This window comes from Microtus pennsylvanicus, unplaced genomic scaffold (assembly GCF_037038515.1).
Source record: "Microtus pennsylvanicus isolate mMicPen1 unplaced genomic scaffold, mMicPen1.hap1 Scaffold_80, whole genome shotgun sequence".
In the NCBI taxonomy this organism is placed as follows: Eukaryota; Metazoa; Chordata; class Mammalia; order Rodentia; family Cricetidae; genus Microtus; species Microtus pennsylvanicus.
In genome coordinates, this window is record NW_027461014.1 from 1 (window position 1) to 23492 (window position 23492).

The window sequence follows — 23492 nt, forward strand, 5'->3', positions numbered from 1 at the left end:
CAGAAAAGCAACTAATAAACTCTGTGAGCTTGAAATGGATATCATGACTAGATACCTGAGCCTAGGACCTCTGCCTGAGAGGTCTCAGTAGTGGGAAATAGATGATATGTAACCCCTGCCTCACCGCCTTGTTGCCGTTGTTTGATTTTTGAGACAGGGTGTCACTCTGTAGCTCAGATTAGCCAAGAGTTCATTATGTATTACCTGCTGGTTTTGAACTTGCTATGGTCCAGGCTCAGCCTCGCAAGTTCTGGAACTACAGGTATGTGTCATCATGCCTATAATTTTAAAAAGATTGTCATGCAGTTAAGTGTGCATGGGTACAGAAGTATGTGGATCTCCACGCCTTACCTATTTATTGTGTCCCTTTGTAGGAAAGGGTTACTTATCTCTATTATGGAATTCTTTGAGAGGATGCTTTGGTTTGTTTAGACTCATTTGGTGAGGGTTGTGGGTGGGTAGGACTAAGACAAAAATCCACTCACCACTGATATCCAGGAGATGCTACATTGACTGATAGAATGTAGTATCATTTTAAGGTGGGAATTTAGTGTTTCAGAACGAAGTTCCAGCTATTTCTAGAGCTCTGCCAAAGATTGTTCTACAAGAATCAGATAAAGAAGACAACGTGATTTTGCCTAAAGTATTGGCAGAAGTGAACAAAACGTTTGGCTGCTGGGCTGGAGAGATGGCTCAGTCGTTTAAGGCTGGGCTGGCAACCAAAAACATCAGAAGGTTTGGCTGCTAAACAGGGAATGTGAGAAAGGACATCGTGTGAGAAGTTACTCCAGTATGGTTAGCACTTCTGTAGGGCTGCATCCACGTCTCTCATGGTAGCTTCTGGTCAGCAGACAGACAGTTAGGCAAAGGGGAGACTGTGGACTAACACAACTTCCAGGAAACAATGTTTCATATCTTACAGTGGTAACTTGGTGGGAGTGGTAGTCACAGCTTGACTTTTGCAGTCTAATTGTTTTTCAGATTTCTCTTTTGGTTAACGCTAATCTAGGAAACACAGAGAAGAGAATTCTAGGTGGTTTCTAGTCTAGCATTGCTAATAGTCATCAGGGGCAACCAAGGCTCTGCTTCAGCTTACCGTTCGTGCACCAGAATCATGTACAGTTTCTCTTCTGCTTACTTAGTATATTGATCAGGCTAAGTCAGGGAAGTAGAGCCTTTGTATATATGTCACGGCTATGGGGGCAGAGTTCCTAGTAATCTGCATTTATAGGGTGCCATATATATGTAGTTCAAAGTTTGTGGTCTCCCAGTGGAGTGCAGTGCAAGCTTGCTGTTTGTTGTGGATGTAGCTTCTTGGGACTCTAGAAAGTTCTAGTGACTGTTCTAATGCCATGATAAAATACTATGACCAAAGCAGTTTATAGGAGGAAAGGTTTCATCTGTCATGTGACAGCATGGGTGGCGGGGAGAGACCCACACACATACCCATTCATGCCTGAGGCAGGACAAGGCAGGAAGAGTGGCCCCATGCCATGCCTGGGTAACACAGGAGAGCTGGCCCTGAAGGTGTAGGCCTGGGAGATCTGACCCTGAGGATGGGAAAGCAGGAGAGCTGGCCCCGCCCCTTGCTCACTGCTGCAAGGGGTGAACTGCCAGGGCAATGCAGGAGAGCTCATTCTGGTGGTGAGGACAAGGGAGAGCTGGCAGGCTGATCAACCCAGCAACCCAGGCCCAGAACCAGGGTTATGAGTTGGCCCACCCCAACATCCTCCCTGACTGATCCGCTGGAGCATGTGAAGGGGTTGGTCCTGAAGACCCAAAGCTGCAGGATCTCCAAGACACAGGGCAAGAGCAGAATAACCAAGAGGAGCTCCAGAGAGGGCCCAGCATCAATGGTGTAGCAGAAATAAGAGCCTTGGAACCAGACCAGCGACTCTTTGCAATGAAAATTTGCAAGTAAAGATATGTGGATAAAAATGTTCACTCAGTGACTCATTGTGCCATCCTACAGCTTCCAGAATGAGATTGTTTTTTTTCTCTTTCTCTTGAACTTTGTTTTATTTTATTTTGGGGGGAAGGCTGTAAGGGATAGGGGAATGAATGGGGTGGAGATCCATGATATGAAAGACATAACCAATAAATAAAAGGAAGTAGGAAAAAGAAGAAAAGAGAAAAGAAGGAAGGGTTTATGATTCCAGAAGGATGGAAAACATGGCAGCAGGCAGGCAGATATGGCATTGGAGCAGTAGCTGAGGGCTCACATCTGCATCCACAAACTGGAAACATTGGGAACTACCCCATCCCCAGTGATATCTTCCAGGAAGGCCATACCTCCTAATCCTCCTCAAACAGCCGTTACCTGGGGACCAAGTATTCAAATGCTAGAGACTTATGGGGGACATCATTTCCAAGTCACCACACTTTCCTTACTATCCAACTTATTTTTGCTCTATAACCAAGAAACAATAGTAGAGGATCAGTTGGATGGTTCTAACAGGAAATGGAAGATCAAGAATGAGTTGGCACTAGACTTCTCAAGAACCACCTAGAATCTGGAGTGTGATCTAAATATACTTTCACAACTCTGAGGATTACTTTCTGCTGGTCACAGATAGAGAACTGGATGAAGGGGCTGGAGAGATGGCTCAGTGGTTAAGAGAACTGATATTTCTTGCAGAGGACCTGAGTTCAGCTCTCTGAAGTCACGTGGTGCCTGGCAACCAATTGTAATTCCAGCTCCAGGGTAGCCAACATCTTCTGACTTCCACGGACACGTGATACACACATATACATGTAGGCAAAGCATAAACTGAATCTTTTTTTTAAATATTTATTTATTTATTTATTATGTATACAATATTCTGTCTGTGTGTATGTCTGCAGGCCAGAAGAGGACACCAGACCTCATTACAGATGGTTGTGAGCCACCATGTGGTTGCTGGGAATTGAACTCAGGACCTTTGGAAGAGCAGGCAGTGCTCTTAACCACTGAGCCATCTCTCCAGCCCCCATAAACTGAATTTTAAAAACACTTAGATGAAATATAATGAATAATTGTTTTCAGATAATTGCTAACAGGAAGCATGGTTTGGGGATAGTAAGCATCACAAACCACATGACGCAAATCCTGTAAGGTTTTGCGATGTTCAGCTCAAAAGATCAATTTTCCTTTGGAAGTGTTGTCTTAGAATTGTGCATTCCATCAGTGACAGGGTCATCAATGCTGTCTATGATATTGAAAGTGATGGTTTTACCAAAAGCATGCAGTAGCCTTAAAGAGCCTTCACTCCCTGGTTGACATTGTTGGGGTTCTCTCTCTCTCTTTTTTTTTTTTTTTACGTAAATTAACCCATTTATTTAGTTGGCTGTGCACTGTTGTAGTAGGCTTGGGTATCAAATGGTAGCACTTTTACTGGTCTTTCAGTTCCTTCAGTCTTCTGATGGCAGACTTCACTGTGACGGCAGAAGTCGTGTTGTAGGTCCAGGCCCCGCCAGCCACTGTCTTCATGCAGGAGCCACAGTGCCAGATGCCAGCGGCTCGTCTCTTCATCTTGGTCTTGCCACAGAAGAAGTATGTGTACTTGGTGTGCTGGCTGATTTCAATTTTCTTCACCATTTTCCGGAGGGAGGCACCGTAGCGGGTCCCGTATTTCCCGACGATCCCGACCTTCTTGGTGCGTTTAGCCACGTCGCCGGAACCTAAGCCAAGCACAGAGAGCTGGGGTTCAAGCTTCCTTATGGCGGGGCCTTATTTCCGGAGACTTGATGAACTGGTTAGAATACAGTTTTAGCTGTGTTGTGGAACACTGTCCACTGGTCATTAACATGGCGGTTGCCCTTTCGAAACCAGAACATCTGTGATTATTCAGATGAGACCTCATAAATTAAGGTTCCATTAATTAAAGAGTCGATTAATGGTCCCTTGTGAAGGGTTGGTAGGGCTCAGAAGGTTCTGTCTCTCTCTGAGGATACGTAATGGCAATGGTTTGCTGGGGCAGCGTCCCTTCCATTACCAATGTTCTAAGTAACCCCAGTTAAAGTCAGAGGATCACAAAGCCGGACGGGTGGAGTCATGTATCTGGCCTGTCATCAGTGTCCTAACTAGGGTGGGTATTGCTCGTTTTTTTGATAATTGTTCACATGTTCGTAGGGAAAGTTAATGAGGTGAGCTGCCATAACAGACAAAATGTCAGAGATTTAAATAAAAGAAAGGTTAGCTATTCTCGCATAACAGTGCAGTAGGAGACTGCAGTGACGGCTGTAGTGTCGGCGACCTGGGCTCTTCAGAGTATATTCCAGGTTCATGATGTGGTTAACTTCTGGTTCCAGATTCCACCAACATGTCTTCGTTAGGAAAGAAGGTCACGCGCCGACGCAGGCGGATCTCTGAAATCGAGGCCAATTTTCTTACAAAATGGAGACCAACACAATTAGTTTCTGCTACAGGCCCGTCTCACCGAAGGAATCTCTGTCATAAAAACAAAGCCTAAAAAAACGAATCCAAAGAGCAAAAAAACGGTGGTTAAAGTCGTAGCGAGAGAAGGAAGGGCAAGGGAAATCGAGTTTCCTAACTAGGAAACTGGGTTTAGCCTCTGGCGCCAGTGCAATAGGTAATCCTTTGCCTTTATGATCCTACTGCAGAGCTTGCTGCTCTCTGCGGTCCGCAAACCTGTCTTTCTTGCTCTCCCCAGGCAGCAGCTGCCTGACTTCGTGACCCTTTCAAACTGATTCCTCGGGGCAGGCAAAGTAATTGAGCGTCCGTCCCAATACAGAGGTGTTTACAGGTGAGATTTGCTTTAAAATACCCAGCAAGAAAGTAAAAGGGGCACGGATGCACCCGATTGGCTAGCGGTGGATCTGTGGCCGCCCAGTGTGGGCTCTAAGCCAGCTTTTTCAGCGCGGGGAGACGCGGTCGTGGGAGAACCGTGGTCGGCTCCCCCCGGGTCCTAACGCGCGCCCGCTCTCCGCTGGCCGGGTCTGGAGCCGCTCCGTCTGGGATCCGCTCCCTCCGCGACCCACTCATCCGGGGGCGGAGCTTAGGACCCGAGGCTCCTGATTGGCCGTATCCCGGACGCTCCCCTTCCCCGCCCCTTGACGGGGGTGAGAGGTCAGCGGCCGGCCGGTGTGCAGGGTCGACAATGGCGGGGCTGTGGGTCGGGACGGTGGCGGCCGGGCGACATTGGCGGCGGCCCCCGCAGCAACTGCTGTGGATGCTGAAGGTGAGCAACGCCGGGCTTGCCTGCAACGGCCTGGCTGCCCCGGGTTCCCAGGCGGCACCCGCGGTGCATCCCGGCTGCCCCAGGCCGCATATCCCGAGCCGGCTGTGCTCACATTCCGTCCTGGCAGGGGCATCCCTGGGAGAAGGCTCGCGCCCCAGGGCTCTAGCCTGAGCTCTTCCGGGCGGGCACGGGCCTTCCAATGGAGAGAAACCCTCTGCGGGTGCTGGGGTCCCAGCGCCTGGCGGAGCTGGCTTCTCCCAGCTTTCCAGACAGCTTGTAAGAGTTCTACAGTTCACGTGCTCCTTTGCTGACTTTGCAGCGACTTTGAAGGATTGCTGTGTGAATATGGATTGCTATGTGAATAGTTAAAAGACTGCGAGTTTGTACAAAGGTTTGAAAGAAAAAGAAAATTGTTCTAAGTCAGGATTGTTAAGAGTCCACAAGTGTGAGCCGAAAGCCTGTTTAAACTGTATGGCACCACTTTATACTGCGTGGGAAACGCACCTTCTGCATTTATTTCTCTTCCTTGGCAGTGCTTACTTAGCCTGGTTAGAAACATACTTCACCGCCAGTCACCCTGGGTGTCATGGTAACATTTTGGCCCACAGATTGGAGTTTGTGTGAGCCTCCTTTCTCCTTACTCATGGAATATGTTGTCACTTGCCGCACTGACTTACTTAAGTTTTAAAGTGGATTTACTGTTCCTTGAGCAAAGGGTGAAAACCCTTTGAGAGCTGTTGTTGTGTGCCTATTAAGCTTCCCTGTCTTTTCTGATGTATATCGTTCAGTCAGTTGCGAAGTGTTGTGCGTCTGTAATCACGTCATTGGAAAGGCTGCGGTAGGATTGGGAGTTCACCACCATGCTAGGTTATGTAGAAGAAACCTGTGTCAAATCTTTCTCTACCTCCCCGGGGCGGTATAAAATCTCTATAATGTTTGGTTTATGGTTATTTTGAAATTTGAGTTGGAAGACCCTTCAGAAATGATCTGCCTCATATTTTTTGTTGTTTGTTTGTTTTTGTTTTTGATTTAGATGGAAGTCTCTCTGTACAGCCCTGGCTGTTCTGTAATGCTCTGTGTACACCAGACTGACCTCAGACTCACAGAGATCCACCTGCCGTTCGCCTCTGGGTGCTGTGTGTACTTCCATAGCCAAGCTCATTTCATTCTCTTTAAGGAAGTGGAAACAGGTCCATTAGGCATCGTGAGCTGAAGGATAGTTTCTGACGTATTAGCCTCAGAATGTTGGCTCTCACTGTTCCGTGTGTTGCGCCACACAGCTTTTTTTTTTTTTTAATTTTTATCATCCTGTAATCAATCTATTTTTGCTCTTGCAAAATCTCTGACACTATGAAATGGTTTGTAGTGGAAAGGTAGGGACTTTGGACTCATACTTTGAATACTTATTCTTTTGTGGGATTTGTTTTCTTGAGGCAGGGTCTCAGTTAGCCTAGGTTGGCCTCAGATTTGCTGTGTCGTGGGGGAGGCCTTGGTCTCCTGTTCCCACTCTCTAAGTGCTGGTCTTATAGGTGTGCACCATCACACCAGGTTTGGATACTGTATATTAGATGTATGCCTTTTCAGAGAGTTTTGTAAAACAGTCTTTATTGGGAGCTGGAGAGATGGCTCAGTGGTTAAGAGCATTGACTGCTCTTCCAGAGGACCTAAGTTCAACTCCCAGGACCCACATGGCAGCTCACAACTGTCTGTAACTCAATTTCCAGGGGATCCAACATCCTCGCATAGACATACATTCAGGCAAAACACAAATTCACTTAAAAATAAAAATAAATTACAAAAATCTTTATTGACTGTCTCCTGTGTAGATGAGTACAGTTCCCAGTGTTTACAAATTTCTCTAGTAATGAGACAATAAAACCTTATTGAGAAGTTTTGGTGCTGAGAAAAAATAAAATAGACTGAGTTGACCAAGTCAAGGATATTTAGACCTGTGTAATGTACACCACTATTCTGGATTGATTCATTCTCTCCTCATATTAGGCGTATAATGCCACTTGTGGAGAAGATGGACTCAAGGCCCACAGAGTCACATGACTTGCCCAGGAATCCAGCTCTCTGCCTGGTACATTTAGGTAGAGCTGCATCATTGACCTAGATTCCAAGAAACAGTCAATACTATTAATAGTATTTCTTTGAGTATATTGTGCTAGTTAAGTTAAACAACAGCTCCCTTTGTAAATAGAGATTTCAGCAAGAGTCAGTTAGGTGGCTTAGTGGTTAAGAGTGCTTGCTACAAAGCCCTGATGACCTTGGCTCATACTTGGAACTCACCTGAAGGTGGAAGGAGAGAACCAACTCCCCAAAGTTGTGTTCTCACCTCCGTCATACTCACACCTGTAATAAAGCAATAATAAAAGAATTTTACAACTGGCCCTTGAGAGATGGCTCAGCCCTTCAGAGCATTTCCAGAGAACCCAGATTTAATCCCCCAAATTCACATGGCAGCTCTAAACCATTTAGAGTTCTGGCCTTTGAAGGCACCAGACATGCATGTGACGCACAGACACGCGTGTAAATAAAACACTCATACACATAACATAAAAATAAAATGCTTAAAAAAGTATACAAGTTTGAAGGATGAGGTGGTCTTTTTTCTAGGAAAAGGAAAACAACAGTGTTGTGAGAGCCTGTGTCCAGAGGGAAGTCCACTGAGGGAGCGGCAGAGCCTAGGGGGTGCTGGGGTGCACTGAGGGAGCGGCAGAGCCTAGGGGGTGCTGGGGTGCACTGAGGGAGCGGCAGAGCCTAGGGGGTGCTGGGGTCCACTGAGGGAGCCGCAGAGCCTAGGGGGTGCTGGAGTCCACTGAGGCTAGCGGCAGAGCCTAGGGGGTGCTGGAGTCCACTGAGGCTAGCGGCAGAGCCTAGGTGGTGCTGGGGAGGAATCAGACCATGTGAACTTGTTAACCAAGTTATGTTTGGGATTTCTTAGGGTAGTGTTAATCCCGTAGTGTTGCAAGATAGATGGAAGGACTGTGATATTTTAGATTCAGGCTAACAGAGGAAAGAGGCTTCATTACTTGATACCAGGTGCTATCTGTGTAATAAAGAAGCTTTCACTGTGTGTGTATGTGCATATGTGTGTTCATATATGTGGAGACCAGAGGTCACTGTCAGGTGTCTTCCTCAATCACTATCCATCCCCCCACCCTTTTATTTTTGAGACAGGATTTCCTACTGAATCTGGAGCTCTTTGGTTCAGTTAGACTGGCTAGTCACAAACCCTGAGGACTTTTGCTTCTGCGCTCTTAGAGCTGGGGATACAGGTGTATAGGCTTTTTAGGGTACCAGACTTCGGTCTCGCATGGCAAGCTCTTTCCTGACTGAGTCGTCTCCCTAGCTTGCTCTCTCCCTCTTTCTTTCTTTTTTTAATTTAAATTGCATTTATTTAGTGTGAGTGTGGGTGTGCTTACCACAGTGTAGACAACTTTCAGGAGCCAGTTTTCTCCCTCAATGCCATCAGGCTATATGCAGTGAGCATCTTTACCCTCTGAGCCAGCGCACCTGCCCCTGTAACATGAGGGCCTGCTTGTTGGGGTTTCTGTCCTGCCCGGTTCCCACAGTTGTTAGGTCCCAAAGAATCACACAGAAGGTCTACATAAGTTATAAAACTGATTGGCACATTAGCTCAGGCTTCATATTAGCTCGTATAACTTATATCAACCCATTATTGGGTCACATGGCTCAGTACCTTTTTCAGCGGGGCAGGTCACATCCTGCTTCTTCGGTGTCTGGACAGGACTAGGGGAAAGAGCTTGCTTCTTCCCAGAATACTCCTGTTCTCATTGTCCCACCTCTACTACCTGTCTGGTTTTCCCGCCTATACTTCCTGCCTGGCTACCAGCCAATCAGCGTTTATTTTAAACATGATTGACAGAATACAGACAATTCTCCCGTACCACTTGTCCCTTGTATTTTTACTGAAGGTGTGTACACTCTTTCATGAGTTTATCTGTACCAAGTGCATGCATGAGGTCTCAGAGGTCAGAGGGGATGCTGGAGCCCTGGGTACTGGAATTAGTTGTCAGCTGCCATGTGGAAGCTGGTGACAGAAAGAACCTGGATTCTCTATTAGAGCAATAAGTGCTCTTAACTACTAAGTCAAATCTTTAACCTCCCTGCTTTGAGATAGGATCTCCTATAGGCCAGGCTGGCCTTAACTCTCTATAGCTGAGGATGACCTTGAACCTCTGATGTTATTCTGCTTCTTGAATGCTGGAGTTAGTTTATATAGGATGGTTGACCCCAGCGCAGTATACATGCTAGGCATGCACTTGACCAACGGGCTGTATCTTGGATGCACATGTGTTTGTTTTTAAATGAAGACAGAGTTTCTCTGTGTAGTCCTGGAACTTGCTCTGTAGACCAAGCTGGCCTCGAACTCAGAGATCTACCTGTCTCTGTCCCCGAGTGTTGTAATTAAAGGTGTGCACCCCATTGCCCATTTTTTTTGTTTTGTTTTTGCTTTTAATTTTATGTTCTTTTAGCGTATCAGCTGAGGCTGCTTCTTGTGAATGTTGTCACTTAGCACAGTGCCGTAGAAGGTGCCGAGTGTGGGTTGGCACAGTGCTGCCACAACCCCTCTGACTCCTCCCTGCCTTCTCTCCGTGCTCCTTTATGTAAACTTGAACTGTATCCCACCACTCCGCTTGAAACTTTTCAAGACTTTTCCCCTCCCATCTGCCTTTCTACTTCTGTAAACCTTATGTAGGGAAGCAGAGAGCTTACTCTTGACTAGCCTAGGAAGCCCCTACTCGGGTAAGCCTGGAGTCTTGATTTTGCTGCAGAAAAGTATTTTAGACTGAACCAGACTGAAACACAGTTGGAATTTATTAAAAGACATTTTTAACCTATAGATTTAAGTATGGGAATTGAGGGGGGGTGGGGAGAGAGAGAGAGAGAGAGAGAGAGAGAGAGAGAGAGAGAGAGAGAGAGAGAGAGGAGTGTAGAGGTGTAGAGGTGTCCAGGTCTTCACAAGAACACAAGTGTGGGCTTTTATAAGGGAATTTGCAATTAAGTGTCATTACAGCAATCATACCTTCTGCTTTTGTGGTTTCTGAAGTTGTATCTCAGAGTTGCTAAGGAACCTAAGTGAATTCTGGAATGGCATTTGGTCTTGTTTGAGATTTCCAGAAAATATCTGGGAAAGCAGTAAGGGCAAACTGGAAGGATATACAAGCATACAAGTGTAGGCCTTAAGTGTGGGTCATTTTTTTTTTTAATTCTTGTAGGAGCATGGGTGTGGAATATTTACTGGTACATGAACAATTTACCAGTGACTACAGTACTGAAGAAAAACCCTCTCTGTCTCCCTGTATCATTCAGGGTTTTGTAGAGAAACGGAACTGATAGAATCTGTCTGTCTGTGATATAGAGATGAATACTTTGTATGGGTCTTGGTTTATTTAAGGTCAATTTTGTTTTATGTATATTTCTGCCCTTGATTAAGGCATTGTGTTTGTGCAGTTCGTTTTAAAATGTAATGTATAATTGAGAAATACAGGTCAATAGATAATCATCTCTAATAGTCAAGCTTGTAATTATGTTAGTTTTTCTAGCTATATAGAGATATGTTTTAGATGCGTAGGTATTCTTCAGACCTTTCAAAAACTCACAGAATATGTTATTTAAAATGTTAGAACTTAGGACTTTCCATGACAATGAGGCACATCTGCTCCTGGTAGCACCAATCTACTTCAAGAGGATGATGGGTATCAAAGAGGCCCCTAATGGAGTTGGTTAGCCATTTTGCCAAGAAACCACTCTTGCCTGGACTGCTTTATGTTATGCTGTATGAACTGGACATGGAGGACCCACAGAGAAATGACTGCTGAACTTGCCTAAAGTGACAGTCCTTCAGGGTTCCTGCTTCATGAAAGAGTCTGCCAGACATTCTGTAGGACACACAGAAAAGTGACTGACAAACTACCAATACGAGTGGAACTGTCTTTGTAATTTCCTGCTTCATGGAAAAGTCTGATGGATACTATGGGCCTTACAGGCCGAAGATGGATGCCCCAACATTACAGAAGAACTTTGGGTGACTGTCCAGGCAGCATGATGTCTGTCAGTTCTGGAGATTTGGAAGTTGCTTACAATGCATGTCCTGTTAACTTAGATAATATTATATCCTTCTGGAGTCTTTGATGGAGTTAAAGAATATATAGTTATGATTTTTCTTAGTTATGATAAAAGATAAGTAGATATATAAATATTGTAACTATAATTCTTGCTTGATAACTGTTGTATGTAGTCTTGCTATGTTAAAGTTAAAACCTTTTTATTTAGACAGAAAAGGGGAGATGATGTAGGAAGTTCTTCTGTATATGTGTTACTTTTATTGGTTAATGACTAAAGAAACTTCAGGGCAGAATAGTACTGGCCAGGAAAACTAAGCCGAATGCTAGGAGAAAGTAGGAATAGTCAGTGAGATCCCATGTAGCCCCTGTAGGAGACAAACAGTAGACACCAGATAGAACCTTGTCATTAGACCACAACCATGTGGCAATATATGTTGCGGGAGGTCCTTCCACTCCTCCAGCCAATAGCCGCTGAGAGACCATGCCCCAGGGTCATGGGTTCGAGCCCCATGTTGGGCGCCGTTCTGTAGTAGGAGCTGCGGGCTGCGTTCCTACCGCCTGGCTCCTGGCCACCTGGCTAGCTTATGCCCCGAAATAATAACACACAAACTGTATTCATTTACACACTGCTTGGCCCATTAGCTCTAGCCTCTTACTGGCTCTCATATCTTGCTTTAACCAAGGTGCGCTTACCGGGAAGATTCTAGCCTACGTCCATCCTGGTTTGGAGGTTCATCATGTCTGCCCCAGAGAGGAGAGGAAATGGCATCTGAGCTCACTTCCTCTTCCTCACAGCATTCTGTTCTGTTTACTCCACCCACCTATGCTCTAACCTATCAGGGCCAAGCAGTTTATTAATTAACCAATGACCTTCCTCCATCAAATATACAGATTAATAAAAACGGATTAATTTAAGATATAAGAGCTAGCTAGCAATATGCCCAAGTGATTGGCCAAGCAGTGTTTTAATTAATACCGTCTGTGTGATTATTTCAGGTCTGGTCAGCCAGGAATAAACCAGCAGCTTCCACCTACCTGTCTGTTTTTCTACCTACCTACCCACGTAAAGGGGATTTATTAGGATGGCTTAAAGTCTGTGGTCCAGCTAGTTCAGTAATGGCTGTCTATCAAGAAGGTCCAAGAATCCAATAGTTCAGTCCATGAGGGTGATGGCTCATCTGGTCATCAGTATATACCAGAATCCCAAAGAAGTAGGCTGTAATGTGAAGGAATGAATTTGCCTGAGAGATCTAGAATAATCAGGGAAAGAGAGAGAGAGCTTCCTTTTTTATGACTTTTTTATAGACTGGCCCACATTAAAGGTACCCATTCCACTTGGGTTTTAGTTAATTTAATTACACTCCTCTAGTAACCTTCACCAGCCAATAGCTTCTCCTGGGGGCAGATGGGGGAGTGAGGTCTTCAGTGTCTCTCTTTTCGGGGATGTTGACTGCTAGATCTTGTGCAGGTAATCGTAGCTGCTATGAATTCATGATTGCCGTGGTGACACCATTTGTAGAAGACAGGGTTTCACATGCTGTTCTTCATTTTCCAGCTCTTACAGTCTTTCTCCTGCCTCTCTAGTGATGCTCTCTGAGTCTTTGAAGGGGTTGTAGAGATGTCCCATTCAGGACTGAGCACTCAGCAATCACTTGCTCTTACCACTGACCAGTTATGAACCTCTACAGTAACTGCAGCCCTTGAAATCCAGCTTCTCTGAGGCTGAGTGGCTTTAGTCTGTGGATGTGGACATAAACATCAAGAAGGCAGTTTGAAAGAGTTTCCATTTTTGAATTAAAATTATTATTTTATTTGATATGTATTGATGTTTTGCCTGTGTGTATGTCTGTGCACCATGTGTGTGCCTTATGACTATAAAGGTCAGAGAGGACATTGGATCCTCTGGAATTAGAGTTACAGGTGATTGTGGACTGCCATGTAGATAATTGGGAATTGAGTCCTGGGTCCTCCAGAAGAGCTCTGAGCTTTCCACACCAACAAGATGTCCACTTAGAAAAACAACAGTATTAGGTCCCCTCAGGGCCTATAACGTTCCCTGCTTTGTTATCATTCTCTCTATAAAAGGTGTATTATGTCTATGTGGGAAACCTTCACAGAAAATGTGGTTAATTGTGCTGGAATTATTGATTCTCGGCTGACAAGAGGTTTCAACCAGATTCCTAAGCTAGGAGCTACTTGTTCCCATGTCCACACCTTGAGAACTGTATTTCCATCCTGTCTCATATTGACTTCATGTTTAGTTTTTACTTATTTGTTTTGTAAATCAATTTTTAAAACACGTTATGTTTAAATACATTTTTTTGTACGTTCAGTGGCTAGAGGTGTTAGTTTTATGGTAATTGCAATGGTTTATTGAGCTTTTATATGCCTTAAGTGGTTTTCACTCCCTCTCTCATTCTGAGGCAAGTCTCTTGAAGACTAAGCTCCAACTCTCTTTATAGCTAAGTTTGCCCTCTGACTTCTTCTCCCCTTGCCTCCCCTTCTGGAGTGCTGGGATGACTAGTATGTCCACCACTTCTTGTTTTATGTGGTATTGGGTAACTAACCCAGTGGCTTGTGGTTGCTGGGCTAGCACTCCACCTGTGGTACATACCCAGCCCTTCATGTATTGTCTTAACCATGGAGCAGCTTGGTCAGAAATCCTGGCTTTACACGAGGAAACTGAGCTCGAGCAGTTAAGTAAATTCAGGACATAGTTGACTGGAGTAAACTCTGAACCTTGGACAGTGTGAGTGCAGAGCTTTGCTTTTCGAATAATAACTTGTTTGTCATCTGAATGAGTCTCATTGTATGATATGGTCACAGTTTGAAAACGTAGCCTGTGCTTTTAAAATGCACGGTTCACTTGTAAAGGGAGACGGATCTCAGTGAGTTCAAGAACATCCTTGTCTACAAAGCGAGTTCCAGGACTGTTACACAGAGAAACCCTGTCTCAAAAAACAAAACGAAACAAGACTTAAAATAGCTGGTGCTTTAGGATTGGCCAAAGGTAAATCTTTCTAATGTTTTGGTGAATTTCTGAGAGAATTCACTTTGGAAAAACATCTAAGCATATTTCAGAAGATAATTTCTAGTGTAATAAAATATTGATGGCATTTGTACATTTATTTATTTTTTCATTTCTTTTATTGAGACAGGGTTTCTCTGTGTAGCCTTGGCTACACAGTAGACCAGGCTGACCTTGAACTCAGAGATCCCCCCCCCACCCCTCTCTGCCTCCTGAGTCCTAGGATTAAAGGTATGAGCCACCATGCCCTGTAGGCTGGTCATTGTATATTTAAACTTCTACTTTTTGGCTACTGTTTGGTTCTTAAGTTCAAAACAGAAAAAACATGGCAATAGCCCTGTTCTAACTAAAAACATAGCTAGCCCTGTTCTAACTAAAAACATGGCTAGCCCTGTTCTAACTAAAAACATGGCTAGCCCTGTTCTAACTAAAAACATGGCTAGCCCTGTTCTAACTAAAAACATGGCAATAGCCCTGTTCTAACTAAAAACATGGCTAGCCCTGTTCTAACTAAAAACATGGCAATAGCCCTGTTCTAACTAAAAACATGGCTAGCCCTGTTCTAACTAAAAACATGGCAATAGCCCTGTTCTAACTAAAAACATGGCTAGCCCTGTTCTAACTAAAAACATGGCTAGCCCTGTTCTAACTAAAAACATGGCTAGCCCTGTTCTAACTAAAAACATGGCAATAACCCTGTTCTAACTAAAAAGGGAAACTGGTGACATTTCTGATCAAGAGAAAGGAAGAACCAATGTGTATGGGTGTTTTGCCCATATGTATGTGTGTGTACCATGTGTATGCAGTGCCTATGGAGGCCAGAAAAGCGTATCGGGTCCCCTGGAACTGAGATTACAGAGAGTGAGCTGCCATGTGGGTGCTGGGGATGAAACCCCAGTCTCTGGAAGAGCCTTTAACCACTGAGCCATCTTCCCAGCCCTTTTGTTTTTGTGTATGTATGTATGTATGTATGCGTGCGTGCGTGCATTTGTGTGTGTGTTGGTAAGTGAACAGGGGACAAGGATGTGAATGGAAATTTTGGAAAGAAAGCATGCTTAGACAGAATGCAGAGTTTCATGCTGGTATCAGTGGTCACAGGCTGACAAGGTGCAGTGTGTCAGTTAACTTAGACAGAATGCAGAGTTTCATGCTGGTATCAGTGGTTACAGGCTGACAAGGTGCAGTGTGTCAGTTAACTTAGACAGAATGCAGAGTTTCATGCTGGTATCAGTGGTTACAGGCTGACAAGGTGCAGTGTGTCAGTTAACTTAGACAGAATGCAGAGTTTCATGCTGGTGTCAGTGGTCACAGGCTGACAAGGTGCAGTGTGTCAGTTAACTTAGACAGAATGCAGAGTTTCATGCTGGTATCAGTGGTTACAGGCTGACAAGGTGCAGTGTGTCAGTTAACTTAGACAGAATGCAGAGTTTCATGCTGGTGTCAGTGGTTACAGGCTGACAAGGTGCAGTGTGTCAGTTAACTTAGACAGAATGCAGAGTTTCATGCTGGTATCAGTGGTCACAGGCTGACAAGGTGCAGTGTGTCAGTTAACTTAGACAGAATGCAGAGTTTCATGCTGGTGTCAGTGGTTACAGGCTGACAAGGTGCAGTGTGTCAGTTAACTTAGACAGAATGCAGAGTTTCATGCTGGTGTCAGTGGTTACAGCTGACAAGGTGCAGTGTGTCAGTTAACTTAGACAGAATGCAGAGTTTCATGCTGGTGTCAGTGGTTACAGCTGACAAGGTGCAGTGTGTCAGTTAACTTAGACAGAATGCAGAGTTTCATGCTGGTATCAGTGGTCACAGGCTGACAAGGTGCAGTGTGTCAGTTAACTTAGACAGAATGCAGAGTTTCATGCTGGTATCAGTGGTTACAGGCTGACAAGGTGCAGTGTGTCAGTTAACTTAGACAGAATGCAGAGTTTCATGCTGGTATCAGTGGTTACAGGCTGACAAGGTGCAGTGTGTCAGTTAACTTAGACAGAATGCAGAGTTTCATGCTGGTATCAGTGGTTACAGCTGACAAGGTGCAGTGTGTCAGTTAACTTAGACAGAATGCAGAGTTTCATGCTGGTATCAGTGGTTACAGCTGACAAGGTGCAGTGTGTCAGTTAACTTAGACAGAATGCAGAGTTTCATGCTGGTGTCAGTGGTTACAGCTGACAAGGTGCAGTGTGTCAGTTAACTCCTCAGCACCGATGAGTACCCAAGAGACGAAAAAGGAGAGCTGGGTTAGAGGTCCTTGTTCATGATTGTGTGGTTCTACTGCTCTGGGTCTCTAAGGTGAGGATGAGCATCACAGTGGGGAACATGAGCTGGGGCAGGGCAGTTATCTCATGATGGACAGGAGGCAGAGAGACAGGGAACTTCCCCTGGTGACCTTCCTTAGGTAGGCCCCATCTCTGGATCTGACTACTGATAATGCCAATGACGGCTTCTCCACAAGTGCCATCAAATTACGAAGCCATCGTTTGAGTCAGAGCTCTCATGATCCAATCATTCTCAAGACCCACCTCTGAATGTTGCTATACTGGGTACCAAGTCTTCAGTTTGTGACTCTTTTTGGGCATGCTTTCAGAACCAATTCTTTCTTTTTTTTTTTTCGAGACAGGGTTTCTCTGTGGTTTTGGAGCCTGTCCTGGAACTAGCTCTTGTAGACCAGGCTGGTCTCGAACTCACAGAGATCCACCTGCCTCTGCCTCCCGAGTGCTGGGATTAAAGGTGTGCGCCACCACCGCCCGGCTTCAGACCCAATTCTTAATACAAGGGAAGCACATTCAAGACCTAGTTCCTTACATCCATCCATCCATCCATCCATCCATCCATCCATCCATCCATCCATCCATCTATCCATCCATCCGCCATCGTACCTGTCTTTGCACTTAAAGAATATTTAAGAATATTTGTGAAGCATCTTTTGAGACTCAGGCATTGTGATACACACTGATAAGAACAGGGAGAAATTGGGGTTGCAGATGTGCTTAGTGGTTGAGAACATTTGTTGCTCTTGCTACCCACACGGTGACTCATAACACTCTGTAACTCCAGAGGGGATATAAAAATCTTTTGGCTTTTGTGGTCATTACTTGTATGTAGTGCACTTACATATATGCTTACACTCAAATAACCACAGAAAATAAGTCTTTAAAATATACAAAGACCAGGAAAAAGTAAAACATAGTGCATCACGGGCACAGAGAGATCAGGATTAAAAATAAAGGTTGGTGAAAGAATTTGTTAAGTTCTTTGGAAGGGACTTCACTGTTGAAGTCACCTTCTATAGTGTCAACAGTCAGTGGGCTTAGGTGTGGGTGCTTAGCTGCTCCAGCAGCATGATAAAGTGACATATACAAAATGACTCCTGCTTTGAAGATGTGGGAATAGTAGAAGCCTCATGCAGGCTTCACAAGGGGCTCCTCTTCCCTCCACAAGGATGTTTGTTAGTGGGCCTGATTCAGTGACCATTGCTGCTCTGCTTTAAGACAGGTTGTCTGCCTGACAGCATCTGCTTAACCTTACACTACCTTTGCTATTCATGCTTATAGCCAAGGAGAGGTGTTTCAAAATGTCTTATATAATCTTCCTTGTTGCACCTTTGGGAATTTCACCCTCCAGCACACTCTTCAATACATTGTTTACTTTGGTAAGCAAAAGACTATCACAATGATCTTCTCTTTGCACGTTGTTATTATATGAATAAATTTTCCAATTATTAAGTTGGCAACTGTTACACTATTATGGTAAACATTGATGGCCAACTTGATTGGATTAAGTCTGCACTTTATATCAATAAGCTTCATCTGAAGGAGAATCTGTATAGGAAGTAATGATAATGTTGGTTCTGGGTAAATGTTTCCTAAAGAGAAAGGGAAGACATTTTGCACACATGGCATTTGAACATGGAGATAACCCGTGCTAAGCAATGAGGTTTGTGAGGGAGGCCACACAGTCATCTCCTCTCTCGCCCATGATTTAACAGTGAGAGTCCTGCTGGGCTTTTGGTAGGACAGGCTCGTTACCTCAACTACTCAGGGAACTGAAGCAGGAGGATCACATTTCAGCCCAACCTGGGCAACTTAAGTAAAACATAAGAGAACTGGAGTGTACAGTGGTAGGGTGCTTGCCTAGCACGGACGGGATCCTGGGCTGCATCACCAGTTCCAAACAGACAAATAAATTAGAGTCAAGTGGATGGTTTCGAGCAATTTGGTTCACATTTTGAGAAGAGCGTGACTACTGTCTGGAGACTGTCTCAGTATGAGTTTGATGGGGAGAGTGGCAGCGAGGAAGCCAGCCTGTCAGGAGGCTGCTGAAGGTCAAGTCTAAGGTGTTGGTGACTTGCTTAGAGCAGTAACGGCAGAGTTTGTAAGTACAGTCCAGATTTGAAATATATGTTGGCCCTAAATTCAAAATTGATTGTGGCCTAGGATGGAATTACATATAAAGGGCTCCAAGAATGATTCTTTGGACATAAAGACACAGCACACACACACATATTGTACTGTATGATTTTGTTCATGGACTCGCGACAGACACCTCCCAGGAGCAGAACAGTAGTCTACTGGGAGAAGGCTTTGAGGACAGGATGTGGACAGTTCAGCTTTGTGTAGCTCTTACGCAGGTCATTGTAACTTCTGTGAATTCTTGGCCATGTCACACCCAGAACACAGCATTTCCCAATTCCGCCCAGTCCTCTGACTCTGAAATTCTTTCCACCTCTCTTCTGTAAGATTTCCCTGGACATTGGTGGGAATGATGCACATGTCCACTCAGCGCTGAGCACCCGGTAATCACAGCTGGACCACTTACGAGTCTCTGCAGTTAAGGCTGCCCACTTTGAGAGAGACAGTCCAGCCTGAAAGAGCCTGCTGCCCAGCCGATGACCTGAGTGAGGACTGGCTCCAGCACGGCCTACTCATAGCTTGTTTGTTTGTTGTTTTCTTTTTTTAAAAGAAGCTCCTCTGACCAAAGCTGGTAGTAGTACTAATATATGGACCTAAATATAATTATTTCTAAAATAATTGGAAGGCACCATGTTCTCTTAGAAAATAGCAACATAGCTTCCCCCACTATATGGCCTGTAATCTCTACCATCTGGGCTTTTGACCAGGTTGCAGTACCAGTTGTAAATTCTTTACTGTGGAGTGAGCTTCAGTCACCATTAGTCAGTGGTTAGTGTCCCCCCATCCCCAACAGACTTACCATGATTGCCCCAGGTAGTAAGACCTTGCCTGTCTGGTCTGCAGTGTGGTGCGCTGTATCCATAACTGAGTAAGACTTGGCCTTCCTTCTCCGGCATCCTACATTGTACCTTCTTAAACTATGAGAGCAAGCCAGTAAGGGAGGAAGCGTCTAGTTCAGTTCCAGCTCAATTTCTTTATGTCCTGTGGCCTGTGGTGTATTCAGCAATAGGATCTTACCATATAGTTCTAACGGGCAAACTAATAGCAGTGGCAATAACCTGTATTATTTTGGTTCTCAGAATACTTCCTAGCAAATAACTTGTAGCCTGCCCCTGGCACTTGTATTTTCATTTGATAACCTATGGCTTCTGGGAGCATCTTGATCTACCTCTTTGGAGTGTCTCATTCAAACTTAAGAAAAAGTGTGTGTGTGTGTGTGTGTGTGTGTGTGTGTGTGTGTGTGTAAGTATAGAGACTAGAGCACAACCTAGTGTGTCATGACAAGAATTTCATTGGTTTGAAGCTCGCTGGTGGCCAGACTTCAGTGGTTTTATCATACCTAGTTGTGGTTTTAATAAACCTAGTTATAAAAAGGAGAAAGGACAACTATGTCTCTCAGGTTAAAAATGACATTGATTTTTATAGTAGTCTTGAAAGAGAAGAAAGTAATAGACTAGATGGCTGTCCCCATCTATGAATAAGGAAACTTAATTTTTTAGAATAAACAGATCTTATTCTAAGCCCAGCATGGTGGTACTATTGCCTGTAAATTAGGCACCGGAGAGGCTAAGACAGGAGGATTGCTGTGAGTTCGAGGTCTGCTTGAACTGCATTGTAATGTTAGGGCAGTCAGGGCTACATAGCGAGAGTCTGTCTGGTGTCATCTCAGCATTGCCCAGGTGGAATACCCATGCAGCTTTGCAAATCGATACTGGGTTTTTCATACTGCTTTTAGTATGTCAACGAAACAACACCACCACCAAAACAAAACCCAAAAGGCAATGAGCAATTTAAGAGGTGACTTGTTATTGCTCTTCCTTCGTTCCTTCGTTCCTTCGTTCCTTCGTTCCTTCCTTCCTTCCTTCGTTCCTTCCTTCCTTCCTTCCTTCCTTCCTTCCTTCCTTTCTTCCTCCCCTTTCTTTTTTCTTTCTTTTTTAAAGGGGAGATATTTTACCTCTAGCTGGTTGCTGTGAACTTGGCACTGTTTGAAAAGTGTGGCTGTGTGAGAACAGTCTGTGGAGGTGGGATGGTGGGGATCTTTGGATATGAGCTGTAGGGCTTATCATGGATAGGTATGGTCAAGAGGATAGAACGGGAGGAAACATCAAGCCAGCAGCCAGCCCTGGCTGGAGACTGGCGTCTACTTTACCCTCAGGGATGCTTGTAGAGCAGTGGCTCTCAGGGTGGCACCCTGACTGGAAGCCTGTTGCAAGTCTCCTTCCGCAGCTCCCCAGACTTGCAGAGGCCAAGCATCTGGGATGACTCCAGCTGTCTCGTATTCAGCAATCCTTCCAGGTGATTCTGATACATTCTGCAGTTTGAGATCAGGGCTGTGAAGTTGTCCTACTGTGTAATGTAAAAGAAGTGGACTCAGTATTGACATTTAGAGCTGGGAAGGTGGCTTGGAATGTGTCTGCCGTTTGACACGAGAAACAGTCTTAGTCTCTCCGGCATCTGACACAGTATGCGACTATAACCCCAGTGCTGGGTGAGCAAAGCCAGACTAGCCATTCAGTGAGCCCTGGGTTCAGGGACATCCTCTGCCTTCCACATACATGCGCACACATATGTATGTGTATTTGCGTGCACATAAGTACATAAACATGTACACATTCACACAAAGGAAAAAGACCAATTTTTTATTTTTAAAACATTAAAAAATGAATACTAGGGTCTTTTTTTGTATTTCAATGGAAAATTAAAAGATTAAATGAAAGGTGAGGCAAATGGATCTCTGTGAGTCTGAGGCCAACATGGTGCACAGCAGCTCCAGCCTAGCCAGGGCCACAGAGTGAGGCTCTGGTCCCCCACCGAAAAAATACCAATGCAGCCATCTTTTTAACTTCAATTTCAATTGTGGAGACAGGTGTCACTCCCTCCTCCAAGGCAGAATTAGTGTCCCCAGCAGCTGAGAGGAGGAAGGCTGGTTTAGAGCAGTGGTTACCAATGGCTTTGGCAAACTTTTCTCCAAAATTATCTACACTGTGATTCATAAGCGTAGCAAAATTACAGTTATGAGGTAGCAATGAAAATAATTTTGTGGTTGGGGCTCACCACAACACAAGGAACCGTATTAAAAGGTTGCAGCATTAGGAAGGTTGAGAACCTTTGACTCAGAGACTGTAAAGGGCTGGACAGCACATGATTGGTCCTTACAAGGGTACAAAGAGATCAGAACAGTGGAAAAGTAGCTAACTTGTGAACGTCAGATGCCTGTGGGTTAAGTTCTGTGTAAGAACTAAGTCTAGAGCGCTTCATATTGTGGCAGTTAGAACTGTCTTTCAGAAACGTGGCCGCTTCCCTTTCAAATCCTGACTTCCAGAAAGATAAAATAGTTTATCCTTACTCATTTCGGGCCTGGAGCAAAAGCTTAGTCAAAAGAATGGCCTCCTGTGATTTTATCAGGCAGTTGTCTTCAAGGTCAAGTGTGTAATTTATTCTGACTGTATCTGGATGCAGGCTAACGCCCCCAGGCCCATTTCACAAGCTCAGGATACAGCAGGTGGCTGGCTGCCACATCAGATAGTATGGCCCTGTGGATGTGTCACTGGACTGATTCTACCTGGAGGTATGGGAACTGACTCTTGAATGCTGGGTGAGTAGTCTTCCTGCAGATTTGGGAGGCAGGAACTTTCAGGATTGGGAATAGCTGTGGGGGCTGGAGGGATGGCTCAGTGGTTAAGGGCACTTACTGCTTCTGCAAAGGATGGGGTTTGGTCGCAGGACCCACTCACAACCATCTGTAACTCTAGTGTCAGGGAACCTGACACCTCTTCTGAAGTTTGAAGGCTCCTGCACACACATGGTACCTATCTATGCATAAACACAGATCCATAAAATTAAATAAACATTTAAAAAAGTGACCATGATGAGGTAGCATGTGTGAGTTCGCAATGCCACAGTAGCCAGGGCATGCTTGGTGAGGAGGGTCTGCGTTGACCTTGGCTGTATGCCTACAGGTGGCATAGGAGGGATGGCATTACCATTACCTACCCGTGTCTAAGAGGGTAGATAAAGCTTTTGAGTTGGAGTATATTTGGGGCTCCATCAAGTATATAATTTCCTCACGTTCTAGCTTAGTGTGGAGGCAGAGCCAGAGGATCTCAAGACTTGACTGTCTTCAAGTGTGAGCTGTTCTGCTCAGGATGGGTACTGAGGTGAGCCGTCAGGGTGTGTCTGAAGGAAGAGCTGTGTGTGTCAACAGAGTCCAGTCTCCATTTAGAGAGGTGGATCTCTCAGAAGGCCATGGGGTCTGTGGAAATGCTGAAGTCAGTCCTTATAGGAGAGGACCTTCCTTCACCAAGACACGAAGACATGAAGCATCAGCTTGTGTTTCTTGTCCCGGCAAGGTGCCTTTGTTTCTTTGAGTTAGCTTGTCTCCAGAACTGTTTTAGTTTTGTGTGCTGTGTACCTGAGTGCTGGGGCAGGGATTTTACATGGTTTTGGTCAGGGTAGGACGAATGTGGGAACTGTTCTTCAGGATGATTGCACGTTTTACTCACAGGGAGACACAGCTCCAACCCAAAAAAGGATCTTTATTTTCCTGCTTTCTGTCTGTAACTTGCTGTAACCTGTCTAAAGGCATCAGGTAAACATGCTCTTATTTAGTGCTCTTAGCAGGAATACCTTGGTTTGCACATGATGACATTTCCTTTGCACCTGAGAAATGTCAGGGTTGAGATTTGTTCCTGTGTTGGAATCTGAGTCTAGGTGGTAGTTGATCAATGAGTAACATTACTCTCCTGGCAGTTCTTAGGTGGCTTAATATGGTTCTTTGCGGACAAAG

General features: G+C 44.8%; 2 protein-coding genes across 2 annotated transcripts in view; one reads left to right on the plus strand and one right to left on the minus strand.

Moving 5' to 3' along the window:
- Window positions 1–3283: 3283 nt before the first annotated feature.
- LOC142842432 (large ribosomal subunit protein eL43-like) lies at window positions 3284–4266 on the minus strand. The gene is made up of 2 exons (XM_075959154.1): window positions 4194–4266; window positions 3284–3708 (listed from the first exon to the last, which is right to left on the minus strand). Exons 1-2 carry the CDS (start codon window positions 4264–4266, stop codon window positions 3371–3373), a joined length of 411 nt encoding a protein of 136 aa, XP_075815269.1. The 3' UTR covers window positions 3284–3370.
- A 109-nt stretch (window positions 4267–4375) lies between these two features.
- LOC142842431 (propionyl-CoA carboxylase alpha chain, mitochondrial-like) overlaps window positions 4376–23492 on the plus strand; it is a 42993-nt gene continuing 23876 nt past the window's right edge. The window contains exons 1-2 of the mRNA XM_075959153.1: window positions 4376–4407; window positions 4859–5180. Of these exons, the coding sequence (XP_075815268.1) occupies window positions 4376–4407; window positions 4859–5180 (354 nt within the window). The remainder of the gene's footprint in view (window positions 4408–4858; window positions 5181–23492) is intronic.

Excerpts from the sequence above, each read along its gene's own strand:
- LOC142842432 (XM_075959154.1), bottom strand. The coding sequence starts at position 4,266 with ATGAACCTGGAATATACTCTGAAGAGCCCAGGTCGCCGACACTACAGC. Across the intron at positions 3,709-4,193 it reads CTGCAGTCTCCTACTGCACT|GCCCCGCCATAAGGAAGCTT; the intron begins GTTATGCGAGAA and ends TCCGGAAATAAG.